General features: G+C 44.8%; 1 protein-coding gene across 3 annotated transcripts; it reads left to right on the forward strand.

Annotated features, from left to right (window-relative positions):
- Positions 1-3,246: 3,246 nt before the first annotated feature.
- On the forward strand, positions 3,247-7,985 carry PK2-R2 (Pyrokinin 2 receptor 2). Of its 3 annotated transcripts, none has more exons than XM_033376489.1 (9): positions 3,247-3,482; positions 4,507-4,581; positions 4,647-5,182; positions 5,253-5,418; positions 5,496-5,628; positions 6,324-6,522; positions 6,617-6,831; positions 6,895-7,008; positions 7,082-7,985. In XM_033376489.1, the coding sequence occupies exons 3-9, from the start codon at positions 4,840-4,842 to the stop codon at positions 7,766-7,768; spliced, it is 1,857 nt and encodes a 618-aa protein (XP_033232380.1). In that variant the 5' UTR covers positions 3,247-3,482; positions 4,507-4,581; positions 4,647-4,839; the 3' UTR covers positions 7,769-7,985. The 3 variants fall into 3 exon arrangements, with proteins under 3 accessions (XP_033232380.1, XP_003736463.3, XP_001358395.2); XM_003736415.3 differs by having other exon boundaries at positions 4,540-4,581; XM_001358358.4 differs by having other exon boundaries at positions 4,507-5,182.
- The last annotated feature ends 8,166 nt before the right edge of the window (positions 7,986-16,151 follow it).

Here is a 16,151-nt window from a genome sequence, read left to right on the forward strand (position 1 = left end):
AAATGGCCCGAACCACTCGCACTTACTTTTAATATTTATAGCTAGTGGCGCCGCCCCTGGAAAGTGTTTAACTGGCGTTTGACTTGACCTTTAGCGAATCGGAAGGGAAGGGAGGGGGTGGTCTTGCAGCAATCAACGCTCCGCGAAATCTAAGCCATTCTGGCTACCACTGGCCGACAGCTCCCAAGCGCTCGTAAAGTCGGCGAGAAATGTGTTTGTTTTGCAGGACATGACCCATTGCCGGCTGCTCCTTCTCCTGCCCCGCTTCTCCTTCGCATTCAACTACTATTCATTGGAAGAAAGAAGAAAAAACCGCATATTAATGTCGATTCAGGCCTTGGCCTTCGCCCGCAGATTTGTGGATTTGTTTTCATTTTCCCTCGACTGCCTCGGGCCTCGAATCCAATTGAAATACGGGAAACGGCGTCAGAGCTGTAGCCATCTTGTGGCTGACTTTAAGAGGTTCAACCGCCGACAAATTTTGAGTGTAATTCGGCATGGTTGTCTGCTCGCGGTAAATATGCACAATATCTGAAGCGTGACCACAATCCGGTCAGGGTCTGGAGCGAGCTTAAGAGGCTTAAGCCATTAAGGAAATGCCTCACATAGTGGTCGATCTGGGAATGGAAGGAATCTCGAGAAAATCCCGCTTACACGAGTGCCCTTAAAAGTAATTTGAAAGCAACCGAATGGTGTTTCGACACAATGGTGTGGTCTCACAAACAGATTCAGATTTTCCACACACTTTGATCTCCCATAAAAACGATTAAGCGGGCGTTAAATTAATTCTGCACAAAAAATCTCGGCTCATAATCTGAATTTGGTGGTCGAGCTCCTGGGTTATTCATGAGCCCTTCAACTCGAGGGTGAATAATGAAAGCGTAATCGCCATCAATAATAGGGCTTCAATTTCTGACCTCTGCGCATTGCGTATACGCAACGTTGCCGCCTCCGTGCCCGTTTTCGTGTGCCTGTTCGTGTCCGTGTTGTCTGTCAGTCGAGATAATTCAATTGGCCAGCAGATTGTGGCAACTGCTGATTAGCATAATGCCCTCCGACACACATGTGGACCACCGACTGAGAGCAAATGATGGAGTCTAATCGAAAAGGGTCGACCACAGCTTTGATGGCCCAGCAGTTGGTCTAGGGCTGGCTCTAGGTCCTGTGCAGATTACCCCGATTTACGAGTGCAATGAGACAGCCACAGCCCCTGATTGCGTCTTTGGCCTGATGAACGATGGCTGCAAATGTAATTTAGAGCGGCTTCGAATGCGTCAAGTCATTTGAGCTACTGCTAATTAAGTGCAATTAAACTAAATGCGAGTGTCCTTGGCCTTTCAGTGGGCCTAGTCCGGTTCGGGGCGAGCGTTGAACCGGGTCAGAACGAACGTGTCGCTTTACATAGTTGGCCTTTAGTGCACTCCCACACACAGGAATGAAGTTTATTTGGACTTCATTACTCATACAATCCGTGGGCTGAAGTTTATGTTTGACGTTCGAAATTGGCTATCTCGAGTGGCTCTGAAGCTGCCCGGGAATGCCATTGCCGATGGAGGCCATTGCGGGGCTTTTAACCAAATGAAGCCCTGCCGGACTCTGACTCGGACTCGGACTCGGACCCGGACACGCACACCTTTTTTTGGGGAATTCAATTATTTGAAAGGCTGCGTACTACATCTGGGACTTCGGTGCCAATCGAAGGCTACAATTAGCCACGAGAACTGAAATTTTGTCAACGCCTTGTTGAGCGCGTGCGAGAGTTCAATAAATTGAGGTCGGGACGCAGGAAAACCCCAAGCACCGCAACATCAATGCCCTAACAGGGGTTTGAGGATCTGCAGGACTGTAAAAAGTTCAATGCAGGACGGACCGTACCCGAAAGGCCCCTTTAAATGGCCCCATCAATATCGCTCGCTCTCTCCCTCCTAATGAGCGATTTTTAAGCTCAAATAACACGACAAAATAATGCCAGTTTCTGTGCGACAGGGCTACATGGGTTGGTCGAACTGCAAATGACTTTCGGCTTGCCCTTTTCGGCTTGCAATAAAACTAAATGAATTGGAAACTTGCAGAGAATTCAACCAAACTGCTGACGAGGATGCCGCCGCCTGATGACAAGGTCCTGGGCTCCGATGGCAGAACTTCAAAATGCCCAACACAGTGCGACTCGACTCCACAGGCGCCTTGAATCTGATGTCATGCCTCGTGTTCGTAAAGAGCAAAGCAAACGAAATTCCTCAGTTCAACTGAAAGCAAGTGAAGACGCTACCCCCCGTTCCCAGGACTTCCTCTCGTGTCAATAATCGGGAGCCAAAGTTTCGACTGGGAATGCCTTTGCAGCACGTGCTCTGTGTTAGCTATCGTACAAGAGCCCTAAGGGAGGGCAGCGAGATGGCAGTCAGATATCTGTGAACACACAAAGTCAGCACCCCCGACCCCATCTCCATTTTGTTTGCTTAGGTCTTTGTTTTGATTGAGTGCCAAAAAAATTGTTTCTTATTATTTGCATAAAAATTGAGAAATTGAATTGCTGCAATGGATTTGATTGTTTGTTCGGCTATTTTTCTTTTTCAGATCGAATAAAAATAGATACAAATAAATTTCTATGCTGCACCACTAGCCGGAGGATGGCCGTTGAAGGAAAACACGACTTTTATGGGCCGCAAAGCTCTGATAGATTTTCCCGCACATGGCCATAAAAGTAAGCCCCCGGGGTCTAATAAAAACTCCCTTTGACTGATCATAAAACGAAAGAGAGTTAGGCCTAGGCCATCCGATTTTGACGGTTGTAATCTGGCATCGACAAAGGGGATTCTGAAATTAATTCTTTTCCCGTAGGTGTCACTAGCGTCGGCCATTTCACCTTTACGCTTTGGATTGGTGAATGGGTGGCGTCGAAGGTCGCCATTTGCATTGTCCTTTGGGTCTGTTAACATAATAATCAAACAATTTGCCGCCTCGGCCAAATTAATATGCCACTAAATAAGATAAAGTGCATGGTACTCCGATACTATTTGCATTTTTATTGCCCTTGCCCTCGGCCTGGTCCGTAGACCCCCGTTTAGGGCCCCTCCTCCTACGCAGAGAGAGCGCCGTCGCAGAGAGCCGAAAAGCAACCGGTAGTTCTTGGCGCTGCGTCGGCAACGGCAGAGGCAGTGGCAGCGACTGTGACTGCGGCCGCGGCATCTCTGTTGCGTCGCTGTTATCGTCTTGGCCCGAACAGTCCGTGCCGGCCAATATTTTGGCCAAATTCAGTCTCTCGGATGCTGCGGCCAGTTTCTGTCGCTGTCACGATTGCGGAACGAAGCTCAGGGGAAAGAACCGGACGAATTGCGGCGTACTGGTAGCGCGTGTTTTCCGTCATTATTGTGCCTCCAAGAATCGTTGTACGTTCATATGATCTTGTAGTCGGCCAATATAATTGCGAGTGTGTGCTAACCAACCCCCACAGCGTACGGTCATTAATCAACACTTAGCACATGGTAAAACCGTATTAGCAATAATGCATTAGAATAAAAAGAGACAAAAGGAGGCGGACAGAGAGAGAGACAGCAGGTTGAGTGCAATGGACGAGCAAGACAGCAGCAATAATGAACAAAAAGTGACAAAAATCAAAAAGTTCAAAATAATAAAAAATAAATGCATTCGCAAAAATGTGGCAGGCATCGTTTGATAAATTTAAATTAAACGTGTTTTAAATGCACAAACGATAGCCAGCCCAGCAGAGCGAAAAAAACGTATAATTAATTGTCATTAGGCGGAGTGCAAAACGCAGTGTGTCAGAGTTGCAATATCGAATCCGAGGAATCTGTTAATTGCCAAGATCATCTCTGCAGAGTCGGAGATTCGTTGACCCGCGCCCCGTAATGCTCCGTATGTTGCAATGGCGTAGTGGTAGTGTGTGTGTCTCAGTCTCTCAGTCGATCTGTGAGTCTTAATCAGACGAGTGACATGGAATATGCAAATCTATGCGAACATACAAACACTTAATGGGTAGGGGCAGTGCATAATTTTGGTGAGATGCTACACAGTCGACGTACGGGCGTTAGACACCGCAGCAAAAACAAAAAATAACAAAAAACAGAAACCGAAAACCGAAAACGAAAACCAGTTTGATTGAATATACAAAATAATAAAACCAAATTCGACAGCATTCTTGAACCGTGCATATTTTGTAGCAACCCAAGCTCTATACTCGTATGATAATGATAATAAACCCTGCCAAAAACGGTCAACAGCGGTCACCATCAACGGCCCGAGATACTCATCATGAATGGAGTACAACTATGTGAATGTTTTAGTCGCCCATTAGGAGTGCTCCAGCAGTTCCACCCAGCTCACAGTCGCTCCACTGGGATGACCTTGAGAGCAGAGCAGTTTAATTTGTTTGCTCCGTAAGGTCCCTGGGATCCCTGGAGAAATATCCTCAAATTCATCTTGAGTACACCTAAATTGTGTACAAATATTTTGACTAAATGCCACTTAGAAATTCAAATTAATTTTCAGCCACCACCTGGCCTGTTCTGCGTCTTTTCCTAGGAGTCACCTGACTGCCCATCTGCCCATGCCACAGGATGCCAGGTAAACAAGGACACACACAGACACTCACACGCCCTCTCAAGCTAATCCCGCACCCATGACAACAGGTTGTCACTGGCTCTGGCCTAAGACGAATTTGATGAGCCCCAGTTCGGGGCATTATGAAAACATTGTTTGCGAGAAACCTTCAATCGAAAAGACATAAGCAGAAAAACCGTCTGAAAAAACGACAAAGCGCAAACTTCCATCAATTCGAATTTAAAACGATACAAAAGGAAAAATAAACACTCGTCCAGGTCCATGGCAGTCAAGATGCTGCCCGTAAACACATCCAGCTTCAGCCCCCTGGCAGCCGACTTTCAGATGTTTCAAAACGAGAAGTTCCTCTTTAATCTGACGCAAGAGCTGAACATTTCGGCGGATAACCTCACAAGCCTACTGCAGGGCCTGGGAACACAGGAGGCGCTACCCCCAATGTCCCTCCTGGCCGCTCTGAGTGTGGGCTATGGCCTCATCTTCGTCGCCGGGGTGCTGGGCAATCTCATAACCTGCATAGTGATCTCTCGCAACAACTTTATGCACACGGCCACGAACTTTTACCTGTTCAACCTGGCGGTATCCGACATGATCCTTCTCTGCTCAGGTGGGTCTGCGTCCACACAGTCACGTACCATATAGCTGGCTGCAACTGATTGCGTTTGTTTGTCTCACAGGCATGCCCCAGGATCTGTACAATCTCTGGCACCCTGACAGCTATCCATTCAGCGATACTATCTGCATCCTAGAGAGCGTTTTCTCGGAAACAGCGGCTAATGCCACGGTCCTTACCATAACCGCCTTCACAGTGGAGCGCTACATTGCCATTTGTCATCCGTTCAGGTGAGCTTTATTAACCCACTCCGTCCCGTCCCACTATCCCTTCTCCCGCTTAATTGCTTCTGAATTCACCCACACAGGCAACACACAATGTCCAAGCTGTCGCGCGCCGTTAAGTTCATATTTGCCATCTGGATTGCCGCCCTCTTGCTGGCCCTCCCACAGGCCATCCAGTTCTCGGTGGTGGTGCAGGGCGTGGGATCGTCGTGCACGGTATGATTGATGGCGCTTTATACGCCCAAACATATCTGTGGAAACTCTTTAATTGTTGTCGGTAGTACCGATTATATGTCAGGATTTCAGGAAAATATTTATGCCATTCGATGGCTTAATGAAGGGTCGGAAAGTATTACGCAATCAATTTGTAAAATACATTTTAGACCCTAAAAGAGCCTAAGAGAATAGAATTGTCCGATTAAAGATGGAACCATTGGTGAAGCAATTAAATATGCAACTGGAACTGTTCCAAGCTTATTAGATTATAAATACCACAGACTATTCATAGAGAGGCATAAAGTTGTCTTAAAATAAATAAATCCGACGGACTAATAATAAACATTAAAATATGACTATAAGCTGTATTCTAAATCAAGATACCAAGCTAGAAAAAGTTAGATAGCCTGAATAAAAAAGTGCAAAGAACGAAAGACAAAAAAGTAAAATTAGTTATGCAAACTTTGTAAAATATGGGAGAGATTTATATCGTTTTTTTCCCTATATTTTAAACCTTTTAAAGAAATAGCTGCCATATACGTATATGTGGGTTGAGTCAATTAGCAGCAATCAAATTGATAGTCTACGCTTCCGAATGCCAAGAGCCCTCCGGCTCTGGCTGTAACATTATATTTCCATATCGTTTTGCAATGATATATGTATATATTTTATATTTTTTTACACTCCTGCGACAGATGAAAAACGACTTCTTTGCCCATGTGTTTGCTGTGTCGGGCTTCCTCTTCTTTGGCGGTCCCATGACAGCCATCTGTGTGCTGTACGTCCTCATCGGGGTGAAGCTGAAGAGGAGCCGTCTGCTGCAGGCACTACCACGACGGTGCTTCGACGTTAACCGTGGCATAAGCGCCCAGACGCGCGTCATCCGGATGCTGGGTAAGCTGGGGAGATCTGCCGATGGCATCTTTGTGGGAGCCGGGATAATGTATGGTTTTCTACTTCCGTTCTGCTCTTCTCTTCGCTTCGACAGTGGCTGTAGCGGTGGCCTTCTTCATCTGCTGGGCTCCCTTTCATGCACAGAGATTGATGGCGGTTTATGGCTCCTCCTCGGGCATAGAGTCCCAGTGGTTCAACGATGTGTTCAGCGTTCTCGACTACACCTCCGGCGTGCTCTACTTCCTCTCCACCTGCATCAATCCGCTACTGTACAACATCATGAGCCACAAGTTCCGCGAGGCCTTCAAGGTGAGATTCTGCTGGTGCCACTTAATTGCTTCCCCTGAGTGACTGAAGCCAATCCGCCCGCAGGTAACCTTGGCGCGCCACTTTGGACTCTCGGGCAAGAACCCCAGCCGGGGACTGCCCCACACCTACAGCGCGCTGAGGCGCAATCAGACGGGATCTCTACGGCTGCACACAACGGTGAATATTAATGCAGCTGCCATTGGAATTTCTGTTGCAGTGTCCTGCTATCCATCTCCCCCTCCCCCTGCAGGATAGCGTTCGCACAACGATGACATCTACGACGACAACTACGACAACCGTGCTAAATGGCAGCAGCAATGGGGCCGCGGGCAATCTGGGGCGCTCCTCTCAGCGCCTGAATCGCATCTCCTTGGACAGCTCGCAGAGTCAGATTCCGAGTCAGAGTCAGAGTCAGATTCAGAGCCAGGCACAGAATCGCAGCAGGCAGGATCTGTTTGAACAGCAGTCCCATCCGCATCCGCACTCGCACCCACGTCGCACTCTGCAATCGCAAATATCGCAGTTGTCATCGGTGGGCGATGCCCACTCGCTGCTGGAGGCGGACTTACAGTGGCCGGAGGAGCAGGCAGCAGCGACACAAATGCAATTGCAGCTGCAACCACCCATGTGCTCCATTGATGAGCTGAGCTGTCAGTCGGGGGCAGACGATGTGGGAGTCTCTCGGTCCCGCCTGAAACTGACGCGTATAACGCGGGGAGGCCATCAGCTCTCGCAGCCAGGGGGCGTAGATATTGGCGGTGTGGCAAACGAGGCAAATGGCAAAGTGCGCAAGCCAAAAGCGAAAGCGCTCAAGAGCTCCAGTGCCCTCAAGAGTCTCAGGGCCAAATTGAATTGGCGTGCCAGACGCAAAGGCAGCCACAAGCCACAGACCAGGACGAGCTCAGGCGAGGTCTCGAGTGAGCGAGCCGGCTACTGAGGAGCCGCTTACCGGGCTCGGTCCGGGCGGCAGACACACTACTGTGATATGAGCAGCAAGTCCTCTCCAGCTTGCTTTTGTTTCTAGACAAATATTCCAAGTTCGGTCAATTAGTTGTCCATAGTCATAATTTACGAACATAGCTGTAGATAGATCAATGGTCATGGTCATGGTCAGACCTTTCCCAGTCCCAATAAACTAGTCTGTTCTACTCGTATTTCTTCAACTGTCTTTGGCTGTGTCACTGGGATGTGGGATATGATTGGGATATTATAAAAAAACGGGTTCAACGCACGTCTGACTAATGAATGCTACTCGGAGCCGGGCGCGTGCTGCACTTAAAACAGAGAGCATCTCCCTCCGCATCATAATCCCGAGCAATTAAGATGTCTATCAAGAGCACAAATAAGCTCCTCGCTCCGGATTCTGGAGTCTAGACACCCAAAATGAGACCAGCGAACGACGGACAGCATTCGTTCGAAGCTGCTGAGTGCATGTCCACGCACGGGGTGAGTACGGGTAGGAGTATGTGGTTGAATGTGTGAGTGGCTGACTAATTAGCATAGCGTCGCATCTAGTTTTAATTCCACAAAATGCAATTAATTCGCCCCAGGCAACTAAATGTTGTGGGTGCCCCAGAAATAAATGGCTCTTAATTCATAAACTGCAGCATATGCGGGCCAGATGTGACAACCATGAATAACTGTTGCCACAGAAAGTTAACGTAATTCAAACTAATTTCTGGGAATTAATGTGCACTTTCCAGCTGCACTCTGTGGTCTACAACTGGTCACCACAATATTTTGCAGCATATTTACCAAGTCATGCAAACTGGGCTTTCATTCCTGCCTCAGATCTTACGAAACTTTAACAGAAGCATTCCTCAAAACCTCGGCCATTTCATGAACTTAACTTGAAGTGCATTAAAGTCGCATTTGCCCCACAGAAATGTACTGGCAAAATAACTTATTGTCTTCAGATTTAAGTGAATAATTTAAATACTCTCAACCCATTAAAGGGAAATGTGTTGTGAAACTAAGCAAAACTACGCCGAACTGGTGAAAGATTTCACAATGATTGTTTTTGCCAAGTAAAGGGGAAAGATGGATCTAAAAGGAACATTTTTAAACAGAATAAACAGAATCTCGCAATCGTTTTATACAGTTCCGGGTGTCCATTATGCAAAATAAGTCCAATGAGAATTGGTACACTTCGTGTGGAGTAACGACATGATGAAAAAAAGTAATATAGGGTGAAAAGTAAACAAAATAAAAAACAAATGGATTGGAAAAATATTCTGTTGAATGTGTCCGAACAGTAGACATGCAAAACAGCCACTAGAAATATGTAGAGCTTCTCAGGTATTCGCACAGAAAAAAGTTTCCTTCTGGTCTCTATAAACTACCATCTGAATCTGCCTTGATTTGGATTTGAACAAGTACTAAACTACGAATTTTAGTTCTGGAAGCCAGCTATAATAATATATTTAGGTATTAAACAGATGATTTTCCATCACTATTCGACGAGATATGGATTTTTTGTTGAGGTTTTTTCCTCCTCTGGGAAGTTATAATTTGTCCTAAAGTGTGTTGGAAAACTCTATTGTTTATGATTTAGTTTTCTAACTTCTCCCGTCTGAATGGCATGTAGTGGTAAAGCAGACTTTGAAAGTTATTCCTCAACATTTAATAACAACTTTGAAGGGGGTTTTTTCCTTTCTCACAGACAACAGATTAGTTTGTGGTACTGTTATGTCATACTCAAACTTTTACCCTACCCGGAGCCAACTATTTCTATAGCAAATTAGTCTTAGTTTATGAAAACAATTCAGGTGACTTAACAACGCAGGAACTTCAGCAAAAGTATTTAATGCTAGTTAAGGCTGTGTGCTTATGTTTCTGTTTAGACAATATTGTTAAGTTCTGAATGCCATATACTCGTACAAGATGGTAATCGGCAACACACGCCCATACGTTCTCCTTTTTATAGCCGTCAACAATAACGGGTCTGAGTCTGGGTCTGGGTCTGGGTCGGGGCCTCGGGCTAGACCTTTACCCACAAATTGGTGGATGGGCATCATTTGTGCGACATAAAAGTCAAAGGCTGTCAAATAGTTTCGATGAACTTCATCATTTTTATGGCCTTGCCAAAAACAACCATATACCAACACGCAGACAGAGAAAAAGATACAGATAGATACCCGATTCTTGGCAACCACGCAATAAATTTGAGTGCGTTTCATTTGTGCAAATTTACTATCACTTGTCTCGATGGCCCCACAGCACCACGACTGGCAGGCAGACTGAAAGCAATTGAGGCATTCAATTTACGCGACGGCCTAAAAGCCGTTCCCTCTTATTTTAAACCCACTAATACGTCTTTGTTCATATCACGAACTCCCACACAGCCCCAGAGACCGTCATAACGCATAAATATGAAATAAATAAGCAATTCTCTCCAGGACGATGGCAGGACGATGGCAGCCGAATAAGCCCGTGACTATGCCATAAACTCTCAATTTCATTTATATGTATGAGCCATGTTTGCAATTCAAATGGACGATGTGTGGCGATATTCACTATATTCAGAATATACACCCAAACACCCATACACATATGGCCGTTATGAGGTGGGCGTGGTGCATCGTGAGGCCGCGGCAATTAAGCCGTAAAATATCGTTGCCTACTTTTCGCGGCCAGCGATCCATGTGGCCCCGGGCCTTGGTCGCAATCGATGGGAAAATTAAACAGAATTTACGAGTATAGTAGCTGAAAAAAACTGACCGAGCCACTTAATGGGCAGTGATTGCTTTGCATAACCCTCTACCAATTAAGACCCCGTTTGCCTGCCGGACAAGCTGCAATTAGAGTGTCCTTGGGAATTTGCTCCGATATCTCTTAAACAAGTCACAGCGTGTGGCAATACCTAAAAGAACACATGCCTTCACACGTACGATTATTCGGGATGCCGAACATGTCGGGCAGTGCGTAGCTTGATGTCTGGGCTGCTCCAGCTCCGCCTGGCACGTACGGGTGCGGGGATACTGCCATTCGGGATTTATGCTAAGGCGAGGCATGCGGCTACGATTTGATATGCTTGACTTTTTGGCTCGGGTTGGGTCTGTGCATCTACTTGATATTTACTCGATACAGTGCCTGGCCCCCTCTCTTTACTTGCCACACTCGTGGGCGGTGTCCTGGCAATGGGAAGTGGCATTGTTGGCAGCATTTTGCACTTAGTTACTGCTCGTGGGTGTGTGCTCATAAAAGAGGAATTTGATCGGGTTTGACAGGGAAAATCGAGTACAATGCGGTTAGATTGCCAAAGAACCAACTAAACGAAATTCAATTGCCGACTCGTGCTATCCTAGGCAATGGATGCACAGAAAAAAATAATAATTTGTTTACCATTCAAGTATAAACCATAACATTTATGACAATTTTCTTAGTGGCTAATCCTGAATTTTCTCTACGAAGATTTTTTCCACAGTGTAGCAGGATATACATACATACATATGTCTGTATGTATGTGCTCCTTCCGGTGAAACTGACGAGGGATTAGGCGTAGCTTACAAACCAATTCATTAGAACTATCTACATATTTATTGGGGCTTTTTGCATGTCGTCTGTTCGAAGTTCGGACACATTCAATAGAATATTTTTACTGACTTTTCGATCCATTGCCTCAAGACCTAGACCGCAATGGTTTTGGAACCAACGCAACGAAGACAACGACAAGCCCACAGGCCCTCTCCTCACGTACGTATCCAAGAATATTCTGAAAAATATTCTGAATTTAGTATGCACTTTGGTCAAATTTGTAACAGCCCACTGGGCATATATTTGCTCGTAACTGGCCCACGAAAATACCTGTACGTATATGTATGTCCTGTATGTATGTGCATAGATATTAAGTCAGCTTTGAATTTGGCATGTTCTTGCAGCGTATAAAGTTTTCCATTTGTATTTTAAAAGAGCCACAAAAAATTCTGGTAGCATGCGGAATTTCTGAAATGTATTTTTACTAATAGAGATTTGCATGGGATTTGCACCGCCTCATTTCAATTTTCATATGTATAAGGTATATTTATATATTTATATATCATCCTCAACAGAAAAGGTGGAATTTATATGGATTAGCCATTGTGCACTCTATAGAAATATAAAATTTATTACTACTGAATATATTTTATTATTTATCATTTTTCTTTCCTTGCAAATTGAGATCCACAAATTTCAAAAAGAGATACACAATAAATAACTGCCTTGGAAGGCTATAAAAACTAGTTCTCTAATACAAATCGTGCGAATACTTTTTTATTAATAATAAGTATGGAAAAAATGATGTACAAAACGAATCGTGGGTGGGGCCCATCGATTTAAGCAAAAAACCAAAGAAAAAACAAGTCAGTTCATCAAATGGCACGTGTCATTGATTATTCGCACACAAATGTATAAATGTATTTGTGTTTTATGCGATTTTAAAATATTCAATCAAGTTGTTCAGACACATACGTTCGACTTGTGGCAACAGTGACTCCGACGAAGAGCTTAGAATGATATTCAGGTAATATCATATGACAGGCGGCGATGTTATGATTCATTGAACACACTCGTATACAAGAATCACAAAGCATTAAACTGTCACTCACTGCACTAAATGTGGAATACGGAAGGCTTTGTTTTAGTTTAGTTTGGTATGGTATTGGAAATGGCAATAACCCAACATCGACCATTCATGCATATTAACCGTTGGCTGTGAAACTACCTTTTGAATCAGTTTCGGAAAGAGAAATCGGATTTCTGAAGAAGGCGGAGAAAAAGATTCCGAGTCTCTGAGTGCAAAAGATTGCTAATTAATGGAAACTTTGGAGCATTCAACTTGAGACTGTGTATCCAATGGGAAACCGATGCGAATGCTGATCCATCGGCTTGGCGTGGGCGTGACGTGAGCTATAAATGCAGGGCGGATACGTCTTCCCGTAATTTTCGCTACCAAAACAGACCGCAAATTTATGACGGGCTGTTAAAAAGTAACGCAAAGCACAAAGAAATTGTTGAATCGAACGGCGACATAACAATCCTAATTAATTGTAAACAAGCCATGAAAACCCGACGCCGAACAACCCATCTAGGGGGCGTCGGACAGGACATGTGGCTCTGTGGCAGGGGTATCGAAGGCATAGCCTCGGAGCGAAGCCAAGAGTGACGTGACGACTTCGTCGACGCTTCCCATTTGTACCACGAGCAATAATATTTTGATTGAATTTTCCCCGCATCAGGGCCAGACGAAAGGGGAGACGTGGCTGAGAGTTCGGAGAGTCGTGGCAGTTCAACAAAGTGGCATTTGATTTACGCCGACACGGAAAACAAGCTGTTAAGTCAAGACGGTTCCAGAAACATTTAGTCGAACGACTAATACTGGGAATGATTATTGTGGCATGCCGCTTGTGGGTGGAGATACAATTTTAAAAACATACTCAAAGAGGAAGGACTTTGGCAGGGCGAAATGCTGATAGATATTCTGAAATGATGGGCTTTGGAAATTTAGATTGATGTTGTGTTAAGTGGAAATATAAAATTTGCCTAATTAAATGTATTTTTATAGTAAGCTCCTAAATTTAACTGCAAACATAGATCCTCTTTTGTTGTCTCATCACCCATTAAAGAGCATTCCAAATTTCACATGACTCGCTGGCCCCATTCCAAGATACATACAAACATAATTGTGTTGTTAAATTCGCATGCAGTTCTATATGTATACGCATGTTTTCCGACATTTTCCGTGGAAGAGGGGACTTTTCCGACGCCGACGCCGACGCCGTCGCCGGCACCGCCACAGTCTCCGCCTCCGACGCTAGAGTCAAATACCTCATCCGTCAATAAAATTATGATTCATTGTATCCCGGCCCCTCACACCTCCCACAGACCACCTCCCGGGCGCCACTCAGCGAGTGCCGTCGCATTTTTTGGCCCGGATCAAAGTGTAGAAATCGGGAGTATTGTAAACATCTTAATTTGCATATAAATACGCATGAGAAATTTCTGTGTAATTTTGTAAACAAGATTTATGCGACCGCGCCGAGTTGGGCGAGAGTGAAGATTTATTTACGAGTATGGGCTGGCGAGAGGTCAGGGCAGCCTCCCGATTTGTCAGTTCATTAAAAATGAAACGTTTGTAAATGTTAATGAATTTTCTGTGAATGAAATACCACCCGCAGTTGTCAGAGCCCGGACAGGCGTGACCACAAGACGTCAAATTGTGGCCGCGTAGCTCCTGATCTGGGATTTATGAGCGTTATTTATACGCCTCCTCTATGCCTTAGAATATCGATTGCCGTGTCTGCATCGACGCTTCTAATTAAAATGCAACAAGCGCAGCCAGAGCCGCAGCCATAGCCGTCGCACAATTTGCGGGGATATAAATTTAAATAAGTGTCGAATGCTGGGTGCCTTGCTCGAAACTTTTCCAATAAAAGGGACTTATCGGTGGTACCGGGCACGCACACCAAAGAAACAATAGTGTACTGTGCTCGAGTGGAGATAATGTAAAAAGCGGTAACGGATATTGCTTTCCCCAAATCTCTATGCCATTATTTACCTCAGGAAATATTAAGTATACGCAGTGCACGCAATGATTGCAGCGCAGTTAAATTAGCCCTCCTTCTATCTTGTGGGCAATCACTGCACTGAGCGTTGCATAAGAGCGACTCCTTTATATGCAACTAAAGCGGATTTTTTCTACATTTTGGGCCACTTGCCATTTGCCATTTGTTACTCACTATTTGCCATTTGTTATGCCATTTCTGCTGTATTTATGAGCCTGTTTGGAAAGCGAAAAACAAACGGCCATAAATCAAGTGTCATATTCCGGCCACAGACAATGTTCCACCATGTAAACGGCAGACAAGCTAACAAAAATGCCACAAAAAACGGCAAACGGTTAGTGAGAGGCAGCGACCACTCTTAAATACAATAAAGGCAATGCAAATTGTATCTATTTAATTAAAAGCCTCGAAATGCATTTAAAAGTCGCATCATTGGGCATTTGGCATTGGAGTTCACTCACATCACGTATACGACATGTATCCACATGCACATTTGCAGAAAGCGAACGGGAGCGACAGCGCGTGTAAGATTTTAATTACAGACCGTCGCGCCATTAAACGCTTTTAATGGCACTTCTTTGCGAACAATTTTACTGCCAGAGGAATCTCAGGCACTTTCACTTCACAGCACCAACAAGGATCAGACAGATAGTAGAATCGGTACCGCACCCGTTGAATTAATCTATGTACATGTGACCAGAGTAGACGATGGCCAAGTGATATCGCAAATTGCTACTTAAAAAACTAAAATTTCGGATTTTTTATTGAGTTTTTTCTTTTTTTGTGTACATTTTGGGCCCAAACGCCACTCTATGCCTTAATTGTTTTTCAATTGAAATATGTATTTTGTTTTTGCTTTGCTTCTGCACCTGGCATTCACAAAGAGACTCAGCGGCAAATTCCTCAACAATATAAATAAATCAGATAGAGAATTTCGTCTAAAATGAGGAAAATGTTTATGGATAAACAAAGTTTATTGAGCAAAATCCACAATCTCTTCATATACGATTTTGTTTTCTATTTTTGGAGCTGGTTTGCTTTGTTGCCAAGATTCGAATGAACATTCTTTGAATGGCTTAATTGGCTTTAGTCATGTGCTCACCGCTGTCGACTAGGCCGATTGGGAGTCTGCATTTTACTCTCAGCTTTATGCATGCATCATTTACTTCTTTTTTGTGCCTCATTGCAGCCTCCTTGACGTATTGTGAATAGTTTTCGAATTGCATGTCGGCATATCCTCTTCGAATTAGCAACCATGGCATCAGGGCCCATTGAGCCCTTTAAATGGCACTTTAATTTTAACGAGCCCTTAATGTGTCTTTAATTAGTAAGGCCGCTCGGCAGGCGCCTCTGGGTTGATTGAATGTTTGCCCTTCAAATTGAGATTAATGGCTGCTAGTGGGAGGGAGTAGCCGGACCGGAAAAGAAGCTTCCATTCCCATAACATGAACGATGGAAGCTCGGGTCGGAAAGATGTACACACCCCCGTTTCCGGTCCGCCAACCTTGTTTTGTCTCTTGTTCAGCTCGAGGTCTGCCTGTCCGCCCCTCTAACGGAGCTGTTTTGTTGCTTAGTCGATGCCAAAATGCAATATTAATCATGTCGAGGGCCCACCTACCCGGCACGATTCCGGCTGATTTCCCCCAGCACAGTCCACAGGACAGTCAATTCAATTAGCAGCTAATGAAGTAATTTCATCAGGTCGCCAATTAATTTATTTTATTCTTAAGCCATTACACGGCGCCTCAACAGGTTTGTGGTCATAAAAATGTCACT

The sequence above is a fragment of the Drosophila pseudoobscura genome, chromosome 2 (genome assembly GCF_009870125.1).
Source record: "Drosophila pseudoobscura strain MV-25-SWS-2005 chromosome 2, UCI_Dpse_MV25, whole genome shotgun sequence".
NCBI classification, from domain to species: domain Eukaryota; kingdom Metazoa; phylum Arthropoda; class Insecta; order Diptera; family Drosophilidae; genus Drosophila; species Drosophila pseudoobscura.